At 33.2% G+C, this 25,179-nt stretch overlaps 1 protein-coding gene across 1 annotated transcript in view; it reads right to left on the reverse strand.

Annotated features, from left to right (window-relative positions):
• LOC143404208 (nudC domain-containing protein 2-like) overlaps window positions 1–19,691 on the reverse strand; it is a 32,649-nt gene extending 12,958 nt beyond the window's left edge. The window contains exon 1 of the mRNA XM_076862485.1: window positions 19,636–19,691. Coding sequence (XP_076718600.1) covers window positions 19,636–19,691 — 56 coding nt within the window. The remainder of the gene's footprint in view (window positions 1–19,635) is intronic.
• Between the last annotated feature and the right edge of the window lie 5,488 nt (window positions 19,692–25,179).

Consider the following 25,179-nt stretch of genomic DNA (forward strand, 5'->3'; position numbering starts at 1 on the left):
TGGGCTGGGTGCAGTGGCTCATGCCTGTAATCCCAGTGACTTCTGAGGTTGAGGAAGGAGGATTGTGAGTTCAAACCAGCCTCAGCAAAAACCAAGGTGCTAAGCAACTGATTGAGACCCTGTCTCTAATTAAAATACAAAGTAGGGACGGGAATATGTCTCAGTAGTGGAGTGCCACTGAGTTCAATCCCAAGTAAATTTTTCCTCCCCGCCACCCAAGAAAGTTTTTGTTTCTGCATAATAAAACTTGTGCTCTTTTCACTTTTGTTTTTTTTATTCTTTGGATGTCATATTTAGCATGGCTTGTTATAAGAGATAATTTTTCATAAGGGTGTGGACTATATCAAACAATTGATAAGAATTTAAATTAGTGTGATTATTATAGAAAACAGTTTGAAAATACCTCCAAAATTAAAAATGAAACCAATATATGATCCATCAATTCCATTTCCAGGTATATATGAAAAGGAAATTAAATCCTTATATGAAATAAAGAAATATCTCCATTTTCACTGTTTTGGTACCATTATTCACAATGATAAAAACATGGAAACAACTTATGTGTCGACATCTCTGCCAGTGTTTGAGTGGATTAGAAAAAAATGTGGTATACACACACACACATACCCATACACACTGAAATATTACTTGGTTCATAATAAAGGGATTCTATCTTTTTCTTCTTTATTTATATATAACAGCAGAATGCATTACAATTCTTATTACCTCTATAGAGCACAATTTTTTATGTCTGGTTTAATACATAGTATATTCACACCAATTCATGTCTTCATAGATGTACTTTGGATAATAATGATTATCACATTCAAACATCATTAATGCCCCCTCCCTTTTCCTTCCACACCACTGACTTATCTAGAGTGCATCTCTTCCTCCCATGCCCCACCACCCTATCCCACTATGATTCAGCCTCCTTATATCAAAGAAAATATTCAACATTTGTTTTCTTTTTTTTTTGGGGGGGTTGGGGATTTGCTAACTTCACTTAGCATTATCTTCTCTAACTTCAACCATTTACCTGAAAATGCCATGTTTTTATTCTCTTTTATTTCTGTCTAATATTTCATTGTGTATATAGGCCACAATTTTTATCCATGATTGCCTGGAGGACATTTTGCTAAGTAAAACAATCCAGACACAGAAAGTCAAATACCATACAATCTAATTTATATGTGGAATTAAATATGGTCAACTTTACAAAAGGGAAAGTATATAGCAGTTGCTATATACAAGAATAGTGAAGTGAAAATAAGAAAACATTAATTAAGGATGTATAATTTTGGTTATGAAAAAAATAATTTCTGAAAGTCTAATACACAGCATAGTGACTACAGTTAACAGTATTATATTATACACTTACATTTTGCCAAGATGGAACATCCTAGATGTTATTATCCTGGAAGAATGAAAGAAGAAAGTAAAGATGAAGGGAAAAAAAGAGATAAATATGTAATCTGATGGACATCTTTATTAGCTTGATTGGGGTGATTATTTCACAATGGATACATATACCAAATGATCAAATTTGTACACTGCAAATATAAACTATTTGTCAATATATGTCATTAAGCTTAGGGAAAATAAAATATTTCAAATAGGGTTATACTGAAAAAAAAAAAAAAAAACAAACCTGAGAGCAAATAAAACCTGCTAAATAACAAGTAGTTGGGAAATATAGAATAGAGAGCTGAATTTGCCCAAATTGTATTTGTTCACGTAAAAAACAATATTATATTATCAATAATGAAAAAACATAGTTGTTTATAGGTAATTATATTACTTTGAATAGGCCTTCCTTTGTCAGTATTAAGTAATTTTTTAAGAAAAAAATTTTATGGAAAATTTCTTTGCAAAGCTAAATATTCAAATCCTGTTGATAAATAAAGAACAGAAATCATATTTCTTTCAATTATATAAAATATAGCTCCAAGGAGCACATTTAACTTTGCTAGAAGTGGGACTTACCTGAACAGATGCTCTGGTACTTTTATTTGAAGTAGCAAATGAGGCCACATGTATTTGTAGAATTAGCACATGTAGTTTCTCATAGCATAACCCTCTCCTAGGGTTATGCTATGAGAAACTTCAGATGTTACTCTTTGGCAGAGAGTTTTTATTTTTTGTTCGGAGCTCAGAAGATTATTGTATGAATTTGGATATGTCCCAAACTTACTTCCAAGTGTCTGGTCTAATTTAGTGAAGCAGATAATGCAAATGGACTTCCTTACTAACAAGGTTATTTGTAAGATGACAGTTCACATGATTTGGTAATACTCCATGAATAATGCTGCCTTTTTCATGCAGTGTGATGTTCTTCACTGTTTAATGAATGACATCTGTTTGTTGAATAGAAGTTTCCACATTCAACCTAGAAACAATCTTTCTTTCTTTCTTTCTTTCTTTCTTTCTTTCTTTCTTTCTTTCTTTCTTTCTTTCTTTCTTTCTTTCTTTCTTTTTGGTACTAATTTTTGAACCATAGGAGCTTAATCAATGAACCACATCCTCAGGCCCTTTTATTTTTCATAAGGCATGTTCTCACTAAGTTGTTCAGAGTCTTGCTAAATTACTGGGGCTGGCTTTGAACTTGTGATTCTCCTGACTCAAGTCACCAGATTTACAATCAGGGGTCGCCATGCCAGGTTACAAGTTTCTTAATCTACACTGTATGTTTTGCCTTCCACTGTTCTCTGGTTGCTCTCATTTTGTATAAGTTTATAGTAGTTGTTGAAAAAGGGGTTGATGTTTACCCAATGATATTACTTGAATAATTTTGTTTCTTTTTAAGTGTTTATGATGCTACATTTCTTTTTATAAATTTAATGTGTTTTGTGGTGTTATATTTTTTTTTTCATTTATTCACCTAAGTATAAACTGTTCATTGAAATCTTAAAAGTAAATTATATTTCATAAGTACATTAGTGTTCCATTATTCTTCCTTTTTTGTTGTATGTGTGGAGTTGGCTTTGTATAGGCAAAATATGTCAAATGCAGATACTTTCATTACTGTCATCACTAATATCCTAGGAGAAGGGGTTCAAGACCTCATATTTCCATGGCTACAGAAGAAAAAGCAAGTAATAGCATAAGTCTCTTAATAGATTCTCATATCATATAAATTTTAAAAAAATTGACTGAAATATTCTCTTCTTTTCTCAGTGAAAATTTCCTTCCATAATGAAAGAAACACTCTTAATATAGTGCTGTGTGTTGATGTGAGAGACTGATGTTTGGATAAGATAATGAATATGAATCTTTGACTTCTGACAGATCAAATTATTTTGCTTCATGGGGAGATCAGTTCTTCACTTCTGGGAAACATGATTGGGAGCTGGATGTGAGTGACTCTTGGGTCTGGGCTATGGAAATCTGTTGGGATTCTGTAAAAAGGAAGAGCCACATACTGATTAAATTTGAGTACATGTTTCTCCATTTATGTATGAAAAAGGATAAACATTTCAGTCTCTTGACCACCTCCCCAATATTTTCTCTCTATATAGAGAAATCTCTTGGCCTTGTTGGTGTGTTCTTTGATTTTCAATGTAAAAGTGTGAGTTTTTCTTCAATGTTGCCAAGAGTTTCCATATATAGAGATATCCTGTTAGATCCCTGAATTTCCCTGCCAGGCAACATTTTTTTTTCACAGGCCACACATAACTAAGAATAATTCAGAAACTTGACATTTTTTTGCCTGGGGAATCCATATTTGAGGGATACCTTCTCCACTGAAGCAAAGTGATAATACCGTGGCTGTCTTTTTTTCCTATCTTACTGTAACCTCATTTTATTAAACATGAATATATGATACGATGTAAAATTTTGTTTACTCAATTTTTATTTAATAAAAGCCATCATTAGTGACCCATTATGTATAATATAGGTTGTGATTGATTCAATGTTTTGTGACCTTTGTGTCATTACAAAAACATAGATTTGTGATTCCAAATCAAGATCTAATGCAGGAACACAAGAGTTTGCACATATAGACACATTTGACTATCTATAATGAACCCATCAGTTTGAAATCTCATTCTGGATCTGGTAAGTCCTACTATTTAGTTCATGCTAATGGAGGAAAAGTAGTATAGTTGTGTGTGTGTGTGTGTGTGTGTGTGTGTGTGTGTGTTTACTATTGCTCTGTAGTATAGTTTGAAATCTGGTATTGCTATACTGCCTGATTCACACTTCCTTCTTAGAGCTGCTTTTGCTATTCTGGGTCTTTCATTTTTCCATATGAGTTTCATGTTTGCTTTATCTATTTCTACAAGAAATGCCTTTGGGATTTTTATTGGCACTGCATTAAACCTATAGAGAACTTTTGGTAATATCGCCATTTTGATGATGTTAGTTCTGCCTATCCATGAACAGGGTATATTTTTCCATCTTCTAAGATCTGCTTCTATTTCTCTCTTTAGGGATCTGTAGTTTTCATTGGGTAAATCTTTCACCTCTTTTGTTAGGTTAAGTTCTTGTTTTCCTATTTTTATGCCTTTAATTTCTTTCATCTAATTGCTCTGGGCAATGTTTTGAGAACTATATTGAATAGAAGTGGTGATAGAGGGCATCCCTGTCTTGTTCCAGATTTTAGAAGGAATGCCTTCAATTTTTCTCCCTTCAGAATGATGCTAGCCTGAGGCTTAGCATAGATAGCTTTTACAATGTTGAGGTAAGTTCCTACTAGCCCTAGTTTTTCTAATGTTTTGAACATAAATGGATGCTGTACTTTGCCAAATGCTTTTTCTGTGTCTATGGAGATGATCATATTGTTCTTGTCTTTAAGTCTATTGATGTGGTGAATAACATTTATTGATTTCCATATATTGAACCATCCTTGCATCCCAGGGATGAATCCTACTGCATCATGGTGCACAATTGTTTGATGTGTTTTTGTATCCGATTCACCAGAATTTTATTGAGGATTTTTGCATCTAGGTTCATTAGAGATATTGGTCTGTAGTTTTCTTTCTTTGAGGTTTCTTTGTCTGGTTTTAGAGTCAGGATGATGTTAGCCTCATAGAATGAATTTGGAAGAGCTCCCTCTTTTTCTATTTCCTGAAATAACTTGAAAAGTATTGGTATTAATTCATCTTTAAAGGTTTTGTAAAACACTGCTGTATACCCATCCGGTCCTGGGCTTTTCTTGGTTGGTAGTCTTTTGATTGCTTCTTCTATTTCATCCATTGATATTGGTAAGTTCAAATTGTGTGTATCCTCCTGACTCAGTCTGGGCAAATCATATGACTTAAAAAATTTATCGATGTCTTCACTATCTTATATTTTATTGGAATATAGGTTTTCAATATAATTTTTAATTGTCTTCTATATTTCTGTAGCATCTGTTGTGATATTGCCTTTTTCATCCCGTATGTTAGTAATTTGAGTTCTCTCTCTTCTTCTCTTTGTTAGCATGGCTAAGGGTCTGTGGATCTTATTTATTTTTTCAAAGAACCAACTTTTAGTTTTGTCAATTTTTTCAATAGTTTCTTTTGATTCAATTTTATTGATTTCTGCACTGATTTTAATTATTTCTTGCCTTATGCTACATTTGCTGTTGTTTTGCTCTTCCTTTTCTAGGGCTTTGAGATGAAGTGTGAGCTCATTTATTTGTTGGTTTTTTTCTTTTTTTAAAGATTGACCTCCAGGCGATGAATTTCCCTCTTAAAACTGCTTTCATTGTGTTCCATAGATTCTGATATGTTGTTCCTATATTTTCATTTATCTCTAAGAATTTTTTGATTTTCTCCTTTATGTCTAGAGGTCTAAATTCATAGATGGATGACTCCATTGCTCTGGTTAAGATGAAGCAACTTTTCTGGGGGAAAGAGCCCATCAGAGGGAAGCTGCCCCAATTGTGGTGTCTATAAGAAAAGAGAAAGGGGAAAGAATAGTATACAAGGTAGATGCACCCCAGGAAAAAAATATACATCTATTTGGCAACTTTTTCAACCATTATAAAAAGAACTTCTTACTTTACTGCTGCTTCTGCAAATATTTAATTTTATTTATTTTTAACATGTTTGTGGTACTGGTGATTAACCCAAGAGCACCTGCATCTCACTGCAGGATCTCAGTATGCCACTGAGTTTGGCCCCAATTTTGCAATCCTCCTGCTGCAGACATTCAAATCATTGGCATCACAGGTGTACTCCATTGGACCCAGCTTGTTACATTTACTTACTGTATCTTTCAGCTTTGAAGATCTGTATGATAGTTATTTTTACACAGGAAATACAAGAGAGGACTGAACAAGGCGAGAACAGTGGAATCCTTGCCAGTTACATTAATGATGTTGTTATTGATTTGCTTCTTTTTTTCTTTTGGCAAAAGTATACCTTCTCATAGAAATGAGAATAAAAAGCTGTTGTAGAAAACATGGCATATTTTGAGAGTTTTTTTTTTTTACTTGGTTTTAGAGATCATAAATCATTGATGGATGACTCCATTGCTCAGCTTAAGAGTGAAGCAGCTTTTTAATTAATTAGCTAATTAATTATCCATAACAGTAGAATGCAGTTCCATTCATGCACACAAATGCAGTACAATTTTCATTTCACTGGTAATACACAATGCATGTGTTGTGTTCTAACAAAGCAGATGAAATGGTAAAGCAGTCAGTTATGTATTGAAGAAGAACATCATTGATGATTAAAATGAGGAGAAAGTCATAATATGAAGGATGCACTGAAAAACAGAGAGTCAAGATACTAATTGAGTTGGCAAATATTGTATGCAAAAGAAAAGAGTGTGTAGCAAAATTAAACAAAGGAATGATAAAAGTATGAATGGTGTTCTTGTCCTGAAACCTCAATGTTACCAGCAGCATCCTGTTTATTGCTCCAAATATTACTGAGGATACAATGAACATGGAGGGAACATCTTCTCATTGCTTTGCTGTCATGGTCACTTTGATTCATTGCTAGTGACCAATAATTCAGGATTATGTTTCAAAGTCATTATATGATAAAAACTCTACTACTTTCAAATCATAAAATGTTATTTTGGTTTCCACCTAAACTACTGCTTGTGTGTGTAACTGAGATCTAATTTCTTCATATCTCTCTCTCTCTCTCTCTCTCTAGATATATATATATATATATATATATATATATATATATATATATATATATATATTCTCTCTCTCTGTTTTATTATTTTTCTGGATATGTCTGTTAAATAAAATTTATGGGAGGACATTTATTTGGACTGAGCTTCCAATGTAAGCCTAACATAACAATCCTGGGGCTGTGGTGCATGCTGATAATTCTGTTGGCTTGAGAGTGGTTCAACTTTCAGGATCAAAATAAAAGTCTATCAGACTAAGTTGTTGTGGAGTTTAACCACAGTATCAGAGCTTCCATTAATCATAGAAGGCTCTGTAAACCATTATCCAACCGAGGTGTCTCTAACCTCACTTCCATATTCTATTAATGCTGTTCGATCAAGTCCTGTGCTGGGCTTCCCTGAATTTGTCTTATTTCTGGGGATTGTCTAATTTGAGAACTGCTTTTCTTTCATTTTGCATTTCTCTTTTTTATATATAATTGCTGACATAGATACTTTGTATTTAATAAATATTTTTGATTCATTGAAAGACTTTTATTTTCAACTCATGAATATCATCTCATCAAAAAATAAAATATTTGGGAATCAACTTAACGAAAGTGGTGAAAGATTTATATAATGGAAATTACAGAACCCTAAAGAAAGAAAACAAAGAAGACCTTAGAAGATGGAAAGATCCATCTTTCTCTTGAATAGGCAGAATTGACATTATCAAAATGATCATACCACCAAAAGCACTATAGAAGATTTAATGAAATTTCTATCCAAATCCCAATGACATTCCTCATAAAAATAGAAAAAGAAATTATGAAATTCATATGGAAATATAAGTAACCCATGATAGATAAAGCAATTCTTAGCAGGAAGAGTGAAGCAGTTGGAATCACTGTACCACATTTTAAACTATACTACAGAGCAATAGTAACAAAAACAGCATGGCATTGGCACCAAAACAGACTGGTAGACCAATGGTACAGAATAGAAAACACAGAGACAAACCCCCAAAACTGCAATCATCTTATATTAGACAAAGTTGCCAAAAATTACATTGGAGAAAAGATAGCCTCTTCAACAAATGGTGATGGGAAAACTGGAAATCCATTTGCAACAAAATGAAATTAAAGCCCTATCTCTCACCAAGCACAAAACTCAACTCAAAATTTATCAAGGATCTAGGAGACATTATTATCCAACACATGTTGGATAAACAAACCAGAGACATCATTATCCAACACATGAATGAAGACACAAATTGGTGTCAACATACTTTATATACAACCAAAGATATGGAAAATTGTGCTGTATATGTGTAAAAATTTTTGTAATGCATTCCACTGTCATTTTTTTTAAATCAATTTAAAAAGAGACCATGTGTCTAATAAGAGAAAAAAGTAATCTCCATCATGTGGGATTAACCCCCAACATCCTTAATAATATTTCTATAGCTCAAAAAATAAAATCAAGAATCAATAAATGGGATGGACTCAAATTAAAATGTTTCATCTCAGCAAAAGGAAAAATCTTTGAGGTCAATAGAGAGCCTACACCTTGGGAAACAATTTTTACCCCTCATAGATAGAGCACTAGTGAGATAGAGCACTAATCTCTAGGGTGTATAAAGAACTCATAAAGATAAGCACAAAAATATAAATGGGCCAAGGATCTGAGCAGACACTACCCAGAAGATGCTATACAATCAATTAACAAATATCTGGAAAAAAAGTTCAGAATCTCTAACAATTAGAGAAATGGAAATCAAAACTATTCTACCATTTTATGTCACTCTAGTTAGTATTAAAGCTATTATGAAGACAAACAACAATAAATGTTGGTGAGAATGTGGATAAAAAGGTACTCTCTTCCACTGCTTTTGGACCTGTAAATTAGTGCAGCCAATATGGAAAGCATTATAGAGATTTCTTGGAAAAATTTGGAATGAAATCACCATTTGTCAAAGCTATCCCACTCTTTTGTCTATATCCAAATGACTTAAAAACAACATACTACAAGGACACAGCCACATCAATGTTTATAGTAGCACAATTCACAATAGTTAAACTGTGGAACCAACCTAGATGCTCTTCAGTAGATAAAATGATTTAAAAAAATGTCGCATATATAGACAATGGAATATTGCTAAGCAATAAAAGATAATAAAATCATGGCATTTGCAGGCAGATGGATGGAGTTAGAGAAGGTAATACTAAGTGAAGTTAGCTAATCCCAAATAACCAAATGTTGTATGTTTTCTCTAATGTAAGGAGGCTGATTCATAGAGGGGTAGAGAGGGGGAGCATTAGAAGAATAGAGGAACTCTATATAGGTCACAGGGGTGGGATTTGAAGTGAGGGGGCATGAGGTTAAAAATGATGGAGGAATGCGATGGACATTATTATCCAAAATAATGCATGAAGACACAAATTGGTGTGAATGTACTTTGTATACAACCAGAGATATGAAAAAATGTGCTCTCTGTGTGAAATAAGAATTGTAATGAATTCCACTATAATATATAATAAATATAAATAAAAAATTACAAATAGAGATACACAAAAAGCAAAAAAAAAATAGGCATTATACCCAGTTTTTATAAGGTAGTTGTAACAGAAACTGGGGAAGAGCATAAGACAAAGCAGACTGGTTTATATCACTTTACTTTCCTCATAAGGATTAACACACAGAACATTCTCTTAATGTGTTGGCAAAAACTGGTCTGTTTAGGTGATGGGCCATTCTCCAGAGTTTCTCAAAAGGTCAAATAAACTATTTGTTTTTTTTTTTTAAGGGGTGAGGAACATTTGTACAAATGGCTCTATTTTGGTTTGGACTCTTGAGGACAAGTTCAAATTTGTGAACATCTAATCATTTTAGTTAACAGAATATACATTTTAAAAAGCATTTAACTATATACAAGTATAGTGATCAAATTAAAATTTGAGAACATATTTAAGTGTCAAATTTCTTTAAAGAGATTTAATTTCCCATTTTCAAATTTTCTGTTCATTACTTGTAAAGATTGTGGGGGAAAAAGAAGGTTGAGGCCAGTCACCTAATGCATATGAAGTTTTGAGACCTCAAAATCTTTCAATTGAGAACTCAGAAATTTACAAGCATGTCTTTGGTTTAAGGTGGGAGTTTAATTTCAGCATTTCCTTGATTGAGTAATTCTAACTAAGTACAATTTTGAGAAACAGAAAGAAAATTTAGAAAAAAGTGGAATTGGAAAGAAATGTAATATGAAAAAGAGATCAATGATAATTATTTTCTTTAATTATTATTATTATAAAAAATTTATATTATTATTATAATAATTTTTTGTGCCAGGAATTGAACCCAGAAGCACTTAACCACTAATCTACATTCCTAGCCCTTTTTCTTTTTTTTTTTTTTTATTTTGATACAGCATCATGCTAAATTGCTTAGGCTGATTTGAAAATGCAATTCTCCTGCTTCAGCCTCCTTGGCAGCTGGATTTACACTGCTCCCAGCTCCTTCAATTTAATCTTGAAGAGCAATTTTTCACTCATGTGTTCCCTTACCCCCATCCACTTGGATATCCTTCATCTACTTTCTGCATCTCTAGTCCATTTCCAAAGGAATTGGGGAAACATCCATAAGTAACTTTATATTACTGTAATTCTATTAAGAAATGAAATATAAAATCCAGTCCCAGTGGTGAATGCCTGTAATCTCATTGACTCAAGGCTGAGACATGAAGATCACAGATTTTTAGAACAGCCTTGCCAATTTAGAGAGGCCCTCAGCAATTAAGTGAGACCCTATTTCAGAAACAAAGTAAAAATGTCTGAAGTAGATCAAGAGTAAAATGCCCCTGGGTAATCCCCAGTACCAAACAAAACAAAACAAAACAGTCAAACCAACAAATAATTGAAAAAGCAGTTTACAAAGGGTTAAAAGAGGATTATAATGAAAAATTCTTGTGGGTTTTATACACCTGTTCTATGAAGATCCACTTTGTTTTTAGAAACCTGGAGTAGTTAAAAACTTCAGTAAAGTTTTTCCTTGTTTTCTGGTACTGGGGAATAAACTCAGTATGGTTAACCCTAAGCTACATCTCCAGTAATTAATATTTTGTATTTTGTGATAATCTTTCACTAAGTTGCTGATGCTGCCCTCACAATTTGGATACTCCTTTCTCAGCCTCCTGAGTTGATGGAATTACAAGTGTGACTCATCTCACCCAGCCAGGGAAGATTCTACTATGGAGTGAAGGAAGCACTGCTTCAGTCGAAGTTCAGAACAATCTGACATCTTTTCTGTCATACCTTTACTGATATCTTTGGAAAGTCAGGTAAGAACAAACTCGAGAGGTTGTTACTTTACCCATCATCTTTTTCTTCAATACTTACCTGTAATTCTACATACTATGTTTCAACAAATTGTTTTTTCCTAGAAAATGTGTTGCTAAGAGGTATGTAAGTAATATTTATTATTTTCCTTTGACAATCATGTATGTTTATTTTTTGTAAGCAAATCTTGTACTGATAATTTTATACTGTGAGAAAATCTATGGACTATCTTATGTGTTACTGCCTTATCTGTTCATCTAGATTTGAAGAAACAGGTCACATGTCTAAACTTTTTTTTAAAATCTTATAAATATCTCATGTTTATATTTTTTTTCTCGATAGGCAGTAGTACTATTTTAATTGGAATGATATTTCTTTTTCTAGGGAACATTTGTAGATGTCTGAAACTATTTTTGATTTTTATACTATGGTGCTTTCCTCTGGTATTTAATGAGTAGAGACCAGTGATTATGGTGAACGTGACACAAGGTATCCGAAAGCCTCCTCATCAAAGAGTGGTACCTAGCTTTGCTGTTAAAAAATTGTAAACTAGTGAATCTTAATATAGGTTAGTAATAATACTTAAATTAAAGGGCTAGAGGTGTAGCTCAGTAATGGAGCACTGGTCCTGTATGCATAAGTTCCAGAATATTTTCCACAGGTCTTTAATTTATAATAATTTTAAAAACCAAATAATAAATAATACTCAGTCAGCAATTGGAGAGAACAGGCAATTAGTAGGAGTCCTACATAAATTGCAAACTAATGTTAAGAGCAAAAGTTACAACAATTTAATTCAGTAACCACATACTTCATTTGATAAAACATAAGATAAGTATTCCAGAGGGTTGAGCAGAAGAGTTTAGTATTTTGGATAGAAAAAGCCCCAAAGAAATCAGAAACAAAAATCATATGGATGTCTTTGAATGTATGTACCTTGTAAGGTGGGGCAGAGAGATGGAGTGATAGAAAAACAACCTATTGTTTAATGTTCAATTACTTTAATATTACATTATGTGTGTGTATGTGTATGTGTGGGTGTGGGTGTGTCTGTAAGAATTAAGACAGAGGAAGCTTCATTATCACAACCAAGAAATTGACCTGTGTAGGAAATTTGACCTCTTTCTCATAATCTTTTAAGAAGGGTAGATGGGACCAGGGATTGAACATAGTGATACTTAACCACTGAGCAACATCCCCAGTTCTTTGTAGTATTTATTTTGAGACAGGGTCTGGCTAGGTTGTTTGGGGCCTCACTAAATTGCTGAAGCTGCCCTTGAATTTGTAGTCCTTCTGCCTTAGCCTCCAGAGGCACTAAAATTACAGGCTGTGTCATAAAGCCCAGCTCCTATAGTCCTTATTTCTACCAAAATTAGATTAGGCAATTTAGTCTCACCTTGATGAGATGAGGCTCTATTTTTTTTTTATTTGCTCTGTTGAAGAGCTAATGCAGGAACTTACACCTTCCAGCACCAAGCTACTTACCCAGGCCCTGCATTTTTACTTTTATCCTGGTCCCTGTGATCTTAGTACAGAAGCTTAGTCCAAAAAATGATGGCCTTTCATAATTTCTGTTTAATTCTTTGAGTAGGAATAAAATGCTTGTGGTCTAAGATTTATGTGATCTTCTCTGAAATCACTCTAGATGATATTCTAAATTCATATATGTTTAAAAATGATACTTTAACTTGTGATCATTGCTACAATGATTTTACCCTCTGATTTTAAAATTTTAAATGTTTTCAAAATTGTGAATAATAATTCTTAGTGTATTAGTGAATTTTTTATTGCTTACTTGTTGCAAATTTCTTCATACCACGAACCAAGTCCTCATTAAAGCTAAAGTCAAGTCTCATCAAGGAACAAGGCATTAGAATATGCAAATATAGGAGTTATATATAGAACAGGGGAAAACTAAGGAAATACATATAACAAATATAAATTTAAATCAGAGTAAGAATTTGAAGATAGTCTTAAAAGATGGTTAAGGCATGGTGGGTGGGGATTCCAAGGTGAGAATATCTTCAAGTGTCAGAAAAAGCCATTGAATTAAAGGGTGGGAAAAACACAAGTGTGAAGAAGTATCAGAACTTTTGAGGTTTCATACATCTCAAAAATTCTTTCTTTTCCAGATTCCTTTTTTAACTGACATAATATTTCTACATACTTATGGGTAAATTGTTGTAATTTGAGACATGTATTTGATGTGTGATTTAAATCTTGTCAAATATAAGCATTTCTGTGTGTTGTCAATGTTCAAATTCCTTCTAATTATTATAAAATGTATAATTAATTTTTGACATATTTTCTTATCTGTTTTCTATTTTTTTCAATTCACAATAGCTAATTGTGGAACCAAACTAGATGTACTTCAGTAAATGAATGAAAGAAGAAAATGTGGTATATATACACAATGGAATATTACTCAGCAATAAAACAGAATAAAATTATGGCATTTGCAAGTAAATGGATGTAGTTGGCAAATACATTCATAAGTGAAGTAAGCTAATCAAAAAAATACAAATATTTTCTTTGACATAAGGAGGCTGATTTATAGTGGGACTGGGAGGGGGAGCATGGGAGAATTAGACAAACTCTGGATAGGGCAAAGGAATAGAAAGGGAAGGGATAGATTATAGGGGTAGAAAAGATAGTGGAATGAGTTGGACATCATTACCCTAAATATGTGTATGAGACACGAATGGTGTGAATACAGTTTGTAAAAAATCACATGTGAAAATTTTTATGCTATATGTGTAATATGAGTTGTAATGCATTGTGCTTTCATATATAACAAATTAGAACAAAAAAATAAAAATGAAACAACAAAAATGTGCATTATTCAGCTATCTCCTATGCATTTTTCCCCTATCTTCAAACTGAGAGCTGGGTATATTTAACCTAAGAAAAGTTATTTTGTATGTACAGTTTAACTGTATGTCTTGGTAATAAATTAAAACCATATCTTACCAACTCGGAGTTTATTTTTAAAATGAGAAAATCTGTATGGTAAGCAAAAATAACTGAAATTAGAGCAGATATCATGGGCAGTGATTCTGTTTATTATTCTGTGTAGTCAATCAGTCAGGCACTGGAGGTGCACATTTACAGGGTGAAAAATGGACAGTGGGTACAAGTGGAGTCTGTGTTTTATATGTTACCATGAGGGTGACTTAATTTCTGGAAACTTAATCAGAACCTGTCAGTTTGGGCAATCAGGAAAACACTTATAAAAGTGTGAAACCCATTGTTACCAGCAAGGAATGAAAATGCAGAGCCTGGAGCTTACTATTTTATTTTTTCCTCTGGGACTCATTATTATCCAGAGCTCACGGTCTATTCTATTCCTCCAGGACCCATCCTCACTGGGAAAAGATTAAACTCCAGAGCCCAGACTCAGTATTTTTTCCCTCCCTTCAGGATCCATTGTCCTCTTCTTTTCTTGGGTGTCGTTATTTTTTATATTCTTAATCTATCAAAATATATTTTCACTGCGAAACATAACCAAGTGGATCTATGAAAGATAAACATTAACTTTGGCAGGTGTCAGTGCAGGAAAGTCTATAACAAAAATATTTGCCCTTATTCCCTCAGAGCTGCTTAACTTTCAATTTAAGATATTTATATGTTACAAATTTTAAAAATATTTTGGAGATTTTATGATGTCAATACTTGTTTTTCTTTCCACATGATCATCAACCATGCTCTAGCACTTAATATTTTCTGAAGAGTCATTGGGAGCTTAATTCCCAGAATCTGGAACACCTGTGATGGTAGCATTTACTGTTAATACAGGCAGCAACTTCTTCTGGTCTTCACACACAGCAATTGCATTTGTCAGATTGTCTGCAACTTTCTCAAGTTTGCCATGACCTAGTAACTCTTTACTAAGCTCTATTTCTTCAAGGAAGAATTTCTGAACAGCTTCAGTTTTATTAATATCCAGTAACTTGGAAAACCCCCTCTCTCCTTGACAAACTTCTGCTTTTCTCTTCCTTCACAAAGTGTGCTCTTGAAGTTGGGGTTCCTCAACATCTTCCCATTGAAGTAAATGCAGTAGTGGATGATAAGTCCTGAATTTTCCTGCAGCCAGTGTGCAGCTTACCTTTTTTTTCCTAGGGGCATGGAGTGCTAATGCCCTGTCCATGGAGCAGCAGTTGGTGGAGGCTAGAGAGAGTGGAATTTTAATAATTTTTTAAAAGTACATTTTACATATTGATTGTCTTTTATTCATCAGACTTTGCTCTACTTTAAAAACAATAAATGAAATTTTTCTTACTTGGCCTTCTTAGTCTTCCATGCTGCTTTCTCTTTCATATGAATGTGTGTATTTTCTTAGTCCTTATGTCGCCATAGTTGGTGCTTTAATCTATCATTATTATATTAAGACCAAAATTGTTTTCTAAATGTGTCAAAAACTCAAAATTCATCCTACTTCTAAACCCATTTTTTTGTTCATGTTGTATTCTTACTTGTTAACTAAGTACCCAACATCCTACATCCTTCCCCCTCTTATTCAGTATGTTACCCTTGCTTCTCCATTGATACACAATCTTAAATGAGAGGCCAAGAAAGAGTGTCAGAGTTCTGGCCAATAGAATAACTTCCTGGGGATTGTGCTGATGTGCATGAACGTCAAATACTTCACTGCCAGTTACTGGCCTGTTGTACTATCAAGAGGCCATTGTTGATTAAAGAACTAAACCACCCAGCAAACAGCTGGTGATCTTGGCTACTTCTTCAGTTTTGCCATCATGTAATACTGTCCAGTGCCATAAGCAACATTGCTCCTGAAACTATTGGGGTATCTTACATAATTATATTTACAAAGCACTTCCCAAACTTGGAAAATGACTGGCTTAGCCACAACAAAAACAAAACAAATATTATGTTCTAAACATGTATCATCACATGCATTTATTCTGTAAATGTATCATTCTATATTGTAGAGATTGATAGTCGGGGCTCACTTACCCACAATACCAAAATAAAAAGTCACATGTAGGAAAGTAAGTATACATATATTTCCTCTAATGCTTAGGTTATTTTTAATGATGTTTTCTCAAAAGAAATTGTCCAAAATCATGAAAGGGAAGTGGGCCTCATTTCAGTGATATTTTTCCTATTATCTACATAAGGAGTAAGATATAGAACTTTTACTGGAGTCATTATCTAATTGAACATATTTATACATATTTTTCAATTTTTCATTAGCCTATGCACATCAAACTGAAAATGACAACACATACAGAGGAAGTAGTTAGCCTTGTACTAAATTTATACATGTCAACAATGCTATTTTTCTGATAAATATCATTAGAGTCAGGGGTCACATAGCCTGGCTGCATATTCAGTGTGCTGAGTGCAACAACTGGGGACACAAGAAGCAATATGGAGTAAAGGTAGTCAGCTGCCATGTATTTCCTTTCCCCCCAAAAATAAAAAAAAAAATACATTTACACCTTGAAGGTTAATACTATGATGAAATCTAAAAATATATACATTCTTCTTCTGAGTAGGTCATGCTTTACATGAGACCAAGAGAAATTATTGAATAACAATTTTATACTTGCTAAAAGCTGTTTAATAAATTCTTCTTATTTGCTAGAACTAGAATTTCTGGGCTAGGGAAAAGCAGATTTTAAGGGTTTTAAGGCACAATTTTGTTTTTTTGTTTTTGTTCTTTTTTTTTAAATCCCCAAACAAAGACATACAAACATATCTAATAGTATATGAAGGTACTCACTTCATATTGTCACAATATTGGAGGCTATCATTTCTTACTAATCTCTAATTTTATAATTCAATACTGGTAATTTGCTTTCCAGAGAAATGGAATCCCTTACAATAATGTACGTAAAGCCCATGATTTTTAGTAAGTGAATATGCTAAAATTATTCAAATATTGTATTAAATTTATAAACATATAATATTTAATTATTGATTCAATGAATATATAGTTCACCAAATAGTATGGACAAAATATTGTCTTATTTAAAATTAATTATAATGCACACACCTAAATAACTTTTTATGTGATTTTATGGAAGATGTGAATCTTATATTAGTTTTTCTTTTTTTATGAGTGGTTTATTCTTTTGCATTTATTTTTTATTACCAAAAAATCAAAACACATAAAAAAGAAAACAAAAGGATTAAAAAAATCACAGGAATTATTATTTTTTTTAAGAGAGAGAGAGAGAGGAGAGAGAGAGAGAGAGAATTTTTAATATTTATTTTTTAGTTATCGGCAGATACAACATCTTTGTTTGTATGTGGTGCTGAGGATTGAACCCGGGTTGCACGCATGCCAGGCGAGCATGCTACCGCTTGAGCCACATCCCCAGCCCCCACAGGAATTATTATAGTGATTAACTGACCAGGCTCCTTCTTCAGCCTCCTGAAAGCCACTGGGATTACATGCATAAACCACTTTGCCAGGAGAGATTATGGTTTTTTAAGTATCAGTGGATTTACAACTTTTTCAATGTCAATGACAATTTGTCAAACTGACAAAAACATTATTTCATTACTTTTAGTTTTTTTTTGTCCTTTCAGTCTTCCAGAGGTTCTTCAGTACATAGCTGCTACTATGTCCATTCCTATCTGTTATTATATCAAATCCACACGTTAAGTCAGATTTATGTATTGATTTTTAAAGATAACAATATATTTAAACAGTGAATTATTTTTCTCTTTTATCCTTTATTTCCTGTTGTTGGACTGTTCAGTGAATTGTTAGAATTCAGATGTATTTCAACATTATTTTTCAAATTATCATTTGTTTTCTTCAAGAGATCCTTTCAAGTCATTTGAGTTTGATCAAATTGTGCTTTTAACCAAATCATCTGGAATTCTAGAAAATCTATTAATCATTTTTGTTTTCCAAAGCACAAAGTTAATTGATCCAGAATGACAGGCATTTAACCCACTAACGCTCATTCTTCTAAAGCCTCCAGAATCAATCAGATTTTGAGCTCAAATGTCATCTTAACTCTAGAGTTTATAAAAATTGACCAGCAACCCAAGGAGAAAGATGTTATAGTTAAAGCTTCATCCCAGGGTTTCATAAACTGACTTCCACACCACTCACGTATAATCAAATCAAGCCTTTATTGAAGCACACTGTTGGTGGCTGACCAGAAAAATAAAGCTGTTCCGCTGATAAAGCCTGAAAAATTGCAAGGGCACTCCTTATAAACCTGAAAACCACAAAATGGATGTTCAGGGGGGGGGGTGTTTAGCCAATGCAAAAAAGCCAGGTTACAGAAGCAGGACAGTGCAGTCAAGTGGAGGGAAGTCTAACCAATCACAGTTAGCACAGTCACCCCAGTTACAGAAACAGAGCTCAGTTACCCTAGTTAGAGAAACAATACTCCATAAGGTAGTTTTGTGTTCTTAAAGGTTTCTATAGCAAAAGGAAAAGAACATCTTACCCCAGTCATGACCCTTCTACTTGGCATAGTTCTTTTACAGGATGAAGTCATAAACCAAAATGGAGTCACATTTGCTTCTACTAACACAAAGACAATATCAAATCCTAGGCCATAGTGAAGAGAAGGTAGAAATTATCAAGGAAGAAAAGGATGCATATTCAAGTATAATGTTCAAACATGGTTATAGGTGGGGCAAGAAATGGGATTCAAATATGGAATCCCTGAAACAGAGAGGAATAGCCATTAGCATGTGCCCTGTGTGAAAGTCAATTACAAGATTAAATCCCCACTATAGGCTATTTGTATTGAGTTACTTATGGAAATCAGGAAACAATTTAGTCAATGTTCAAAGGCACACATTTCCTGGGCATTTCCAAATGCCATGATCTAATCATGGTGGGGTTATAAGCATCTTGATAAGGCTTTCTTAAAATAAGAGTCTATCTGTTAGGAAGCATTGGGAGTCTCCTGGACTGTGGAGAACTGAATTTTTCAGCTGTTTTCCAGAGAGCCCAGAAAACACAGGATCTATTACTTGATTTGCTGTCTGTTCCTCTAAATTTGTTGAGGTTGATTATAGAATCTTCAGGTGAGAACAGAATTTTTCAGATATAACTCATGTTGCTTTAACTGAAAAGTTAAAAAGTAAACAAAATGATATTTTTTTTCTATTGGGGTATTGGGGATTGAATTTATGGGCATTTTACCACTGAGCCACATCCCCTGTCCTGTTTTGTGTTTTATTTAGAGACAGGGTCACACTGAGTTGCCTAATGCCTCTCTTTCACTGAGTTTAGCTTTGGACTCACCAGTCTTCTCCTTCAGCTTCCTGAAAGCCACTGGGAATACAGGTATATGCCACCATGCCAGGATAGAGAATGTTATTTTAAGTCTCAGTGGACTTACATCTTTTTCAATGTCAGTGACAATTTGAAAAGTAACAAAAAAATAATAATTAATTACTTTCACTTTTTTTCCTAAAATATAGTCTAAAATTCCTATTCGTGATTTGAATTTTATAGGTTTAATAGGGTTTTTGAAGTTTGTGGTGTCTTGTGTTGAAATTTCCTAAATTTAAAAAGGGATTGCTCTTCAGAAAACATGTTGTAGAAGGGGAAAAATGATCTCAGAGACTTCAGTGTGTAGTCTTGTTCTTTAATAGTGATCGTAAACATCAAAAACTCAGGTATGGTAGAGAAAGGTTACAATAAGTAACACAATGAAGTTCCAAAGTGAGGATTTCTGAATTCTCTTTGATCTATAAATCAGGAGCTGATTAACTTCACTTTGGTAAAAATATTGCTAAAAGAAGTTTCCCCTTTATTAAAAGTCTTGATATATATATATATAAATATATATATATATATATATATTTATATGCATATATATATATATTTATATATATATATATATATCGCTTTGTACCACCTCATATGAGAAATTTAATTTTGCTGTAAAATGTTTACAGCACATAATATATATATTTATTTATTTTAGTAGTTGGACACAATCTTTTTATTTTGTTCATTTATAATTGTGCTGAGGATCAAACCCAGGGCCTCACATGTGCTACATGAGCACTCTACGGATAATCCCCAGCCCCAGGCCTTGGCTTTATTTCCTCTTTACCAGAGTGATACCACTGTTTCTCATTTTTTAACTTTACTATACTTTATCATTCTTCAATCTTCTACTCAAGTTTTCATTTCTGCTCCTTTTAAAAACCTAAGATCCCTTTGAATCTCTGAATGTTTCTTTTAAGAATTTCTTGCAATTTTTAATACATCTAAATTTTGCCATCTCTATCACTTTGGCACATTATATATTCTCTTTTCTATTACTTGATTTCTTCATCTATGTAGTGATGAAATAATAGCACATATACCAGGCAGTGCCATAATGGTAAACATGGGAAAATGAGTGAAAAACCCTAGGGATGGAACCTGGGTCATGAAAGTGCTACATGGGAACAACACCACATTTCTGTGGCTCCACTCACATCCTAACACTGTAGGAAAATGGAAGAAGAACAGATCTTTCTCATTGGAATCACATTCGAAATATTCCACACCACATTTTGAAAGTAAAATTTATTTAATTTATAGTTTTTCTTAGATTATGTCTGTTATTAGTTTAGTGATTAAAAGTTTGAAAAAGTTGGATATGGAAGACAGAACTCTTTTTCTGTGTCTTTTGAGTTAAGGTCACCCTCCACAATAACAGAGAGATTTATTTATTAATCTTGTCCCTTTTTGTTTTTTCATGAGAAAAAATATTCTGTCTCAATTATTGCTTCTATCACTTTATTAAGATTCATTTTTCTTTCCTAAGGATATTGAAAAAGTTGTGTTTTTTATTTTTTAAAATTAAAACTTCAGTGATTTTGAAGTTTATTCTGTCTTCTCAGAGAAATCCCCATATTGTAATACTATTTATTTTTAATTAATTATCTTTAAATCTTCTCTTATGAGTAATTCTTTTTAATTTATTTTTTGGGGATGGTGAGCCACACCTGAGCCCCTTTTTGTTTTTTATTTAGAGACAGGGTATAACTAAGTTGCTTATGACCATACCAAATTATGTAGGTTGTTTGTGAAATTGTGATCTTTCTGCTTCAGCCTTGCAAATTGCAGATATTACATACATGTGCCACAGCATCCAGTTTTTTTAATTTTCTTTACACCAGACATGGTGGTGCACACCTGTAATTTAATTAACTTTGGTGTCTGAGGTATGAAGATTTCATGTTCAAGGTCATCTTTGGCAACTTAGTGAAATATGGTCTCAAATAAAATTAAAAAATAATATAAAAAGGCTGGGTAAGTGCTCAGTGTGAAAAAGCTTGCATAGCATGTGTGAGAACCTATATTAAGTCTTTAGTACTTAAAAAACACTTTTCTTGGCTGGGGATGAGGCTCAAGCGGTATCGCGCTCGCCTGGTATGCGTGCAGCAGGAGTTCAATCCTCAGCACCATGTACAAAGATGTTGTGTCCGCCCGATAACTAAAAAATAAATATTAAAAATTCTCTCTCTCTCTCTCTCTCTCTCTCTCTCTCTCTGTCTCTCCCTCTCTCACTCTCTCTTTAAAAATAAACACTTTTCTAAATGGAAAATATTTTTTAATCAAATTTGCAGTTTTTCCAAAGATTAACGGTAAAAATATTTTAAAAATATCTTTACATAATGGAGTACATTATGGTGGATGGTAATTCTTTTTCTTCCACCTCATATGTGAAATTTAATTTTGCTCTAAAATGTTTACAGCATTTTGATCTTTTGTTTTTTAATGCATTTTTTACTATTTATCCCAGATTTATTATAATACAGTCATATCTTGGTATTAGAAACCTGTAGATACAAAAAAATCGTAGATTCTTTAGTTCTTTATATGAAATGGAGCAATATTTACACATAATTTACACACTTTAAATCTCTCTGGGTTACTTATGAAATCCAAAAAATAAATGTAAAAGTTATGTTATACTGTATTGTTCAGGAAATAAAAGCTCTGAACAAAACATGTTCAATATAGTGTGTGTGTGGGTATTCGTGTGTATGTATGTGTGTGTGTATATATATATGGAGAGAGAGAGAGAGAGAGAATTTTTAATATTTTAAATTTTAAATATTTTAAATATTTAATATTTAATATTTCCATCTATATGAAGCTGATTTCATAAATGCAGAACCCACAGGTATAGAGGGCCTACTGTAACTACTTATGTATTAATATTTGCACCTTGAGTGTATTTAGAAGATTTATTGTTAAATGATATAAATGCTGTCCCTTTATAGCTTCAGTTTTTGAACTTAATTTTAAATGACTAAGACAATGGTGAGAATTGCAAAACAGTGGCAATAGGGGCATTGAGAAGTTTTCTTGAAATATCCAACACCAAAAGTCAGAACCCAATTATTTGAATAGTTATTTATTTTAATTCATAATTTTATGAGGCTGATTGTCTTCCATTTGATGCATCATAAGTTATAATTTTTTTCTAGTTAATAATTTTGAATTACCTCTGAAGTCTATCAGCATAACAATATTTTCATATATTCCTCTTAAATTCCTCAGTGTTACCAAGAACAGGAAGGTCAAATGCTCAGCATTGCTAGAATAAAGATTTCTGTTAAGATATGATTATATGTATTTTAGATTAAAATAAGTCTTCTTGGGCTGGGGCTGTGGCTTAGCAGTAGCACACTTTCTGGCAAGTGTGAGGCACTGGGTTTGATTCTTAGCACCACATATAAATAAATAAAAATAAAGATCTATAAAAAAAAGCAAGTAAGTGTTTCTTAAAAAATAAAATAAAATATTTTCTCTTCTGTTTTTTTTTGTAAACTTTAACTGTGCTCCAATTTTTCTGCCAGAAATCAGAATTATAATTGTTAGAGTACCCAAGAAATAGGGTTGTGATAAAAATAACATGTTGATTGTAATAAGATTATTTAAAAAATAATTTATCTAATTTTTTAATCCTCAAGATTAAAACAGAAACAAAACCAAACAAACAAAAACTATTTTTTTAATTATTTCTTACCTTTACAGAAAACCTAGATTGGTTTTATCTTTTGAATTTATGTTTTCTTTTTTTTTTTTTTGGTTCATGTGTGTATTTCTTAATGTGAATTTTCACCTTTATTGGATTAAGAAATGAAAAGGATTTAGAGGCTTCTGGGTGGGTGAAGAGGGTGTGTTTAGGAATGATTGGTATGTGAAACAGCCAACAGAAATGAAGACTCTGCCTAATTGGCGGTAATACCATCCAATAGGGTGATGGCTTGGAAGGAATAAAAATTGGAAGAAAAAAGAAGCAGCAGCAGATGCAAGCTTGATTCTTTTTTGAACTGATTCTTTTTTTTTTTTTTAATTAGTTGCTCATGACAATACAATGATCTTGACATATCTTATATTTGATTCATATGGGGTATGAATTCGCATTTTTCCACATGTACCGATTGCAGGATCACATTGGTTATACAGCCATGTATATACATATAGCAATACTAGTGTCTATTTTATTCCGCTGCCCTTCCTATTCCCCCTCACCTCTCTCCCCTCCCATCACCTCTCTCTACCCAATCTACTGTGATGTATTTCTCTCTCTTTACCCCCCCACACCTTCATATATATATTTTGTATAATGATGAGGAACTCCTTCCATCTTCTGTGCAACTCCCCTTCTCCCTCCCATTCCCTCCCACCCCTTTTCCTTGTTCAGTGATAATCTTCTTCTCATGCTCTTCCTCCCTACTCTATTTTGAGTCACCCCCTTATATCAGAGAATACATTTGGCATTTGTTTTTTAGGAATTGGCTAACTTCACTTAGCATAATATTCCCTAATGCCATCTATTTCCCCGCAAATGCCATGTTCTTGTTATTTTTTAGTGCTAAGTAATATTCCATTGTGTATAAATGCCACATTATTTTATGCATTCATCTATTGAAGGGCATCTAGGTTGGTTCCACAGTCTAGCTATTGTGAATTGTGCTGCTATGAACATTGATGCAGCTGTGTCCCTGTAGTATGCTCTTTTTAGGTCTTTTGGGTATAGTCTGAGAAAGGGAATGCTTGGTCAAATAGTGGTTCCATTCCCAGCTTTCCAAGGAATCTCCATACTGCTTTCCATATTGACTGCACCAATTTGTAGTTCCACCACAATGTACAAGTGTACCATTCCCCCCACAACCTCGCCAGCACTTGTTATTGTTTGACTTCATAATGGCTGCTATTCTTACTGAAGTGAGATGATATCTTAGAGTGGTTTTATTTTGCATTTCTCTGACAGATGATGAGCATTTTTTCATGTATTTGTTGATTGATTGTATATCCTCCTCTGGGAAGTTTCTATTCAGATCCTTAGCTATTTGTTGATTGGGTTATTAGTTTTTTTGTTGTTTACCTTTCTGAGTTCTTTGTATACTCTGGAGATTAGAGCTCTCTCTGAAGTGTGATGGTAAAAATTTGTTCCCAGGATGTAGGCTCCCTCTTTACCTCACTTATTATTTATCATGCTGAGAAAAAAAAAAACATTTTAGTTTGAATACGTCCCATTTATCATCAAACAATGGTGCTGCTATGTTCATAAAACAAACTCTCCTCAAGCTCAAGAGACAAATAGACCACAACAGAATAATTATGGGTGACTTGAACTGATTCTTGATTGTTGTTTTGATCATCTGAAAATGTCTGATTCTGGCTTCTTCACTCTTCCAAAGCAGACTCTGCCAGTGATTTCCTAGGGAGTTTCCAGAAACTTGCAGTCTTGGACTTAGAATTGATCCCTCTTATTTTGAGGCTTCAGCCTCTTTGACTGTGCAGCTATTGGTTCTTCCAGTTCTCCTG

The sequence above is a fragment of the Callospermophilus lateralis genome, chromosome 7 (genome assembly GCF_048772815.1).
Source record: "Callospermophilus lateralis isolate mCalLat2 chromosome 7, mCalLat2.hap1, whole genome shotgun sequence".
NCBI classification, from domain to species: domain Eukaryota; kingdom Metazoa; phylum Chordata; class Mammalia; order Rodentia; family Sciuridae; genus Callospermophilus; species Callospermophilus lateralis.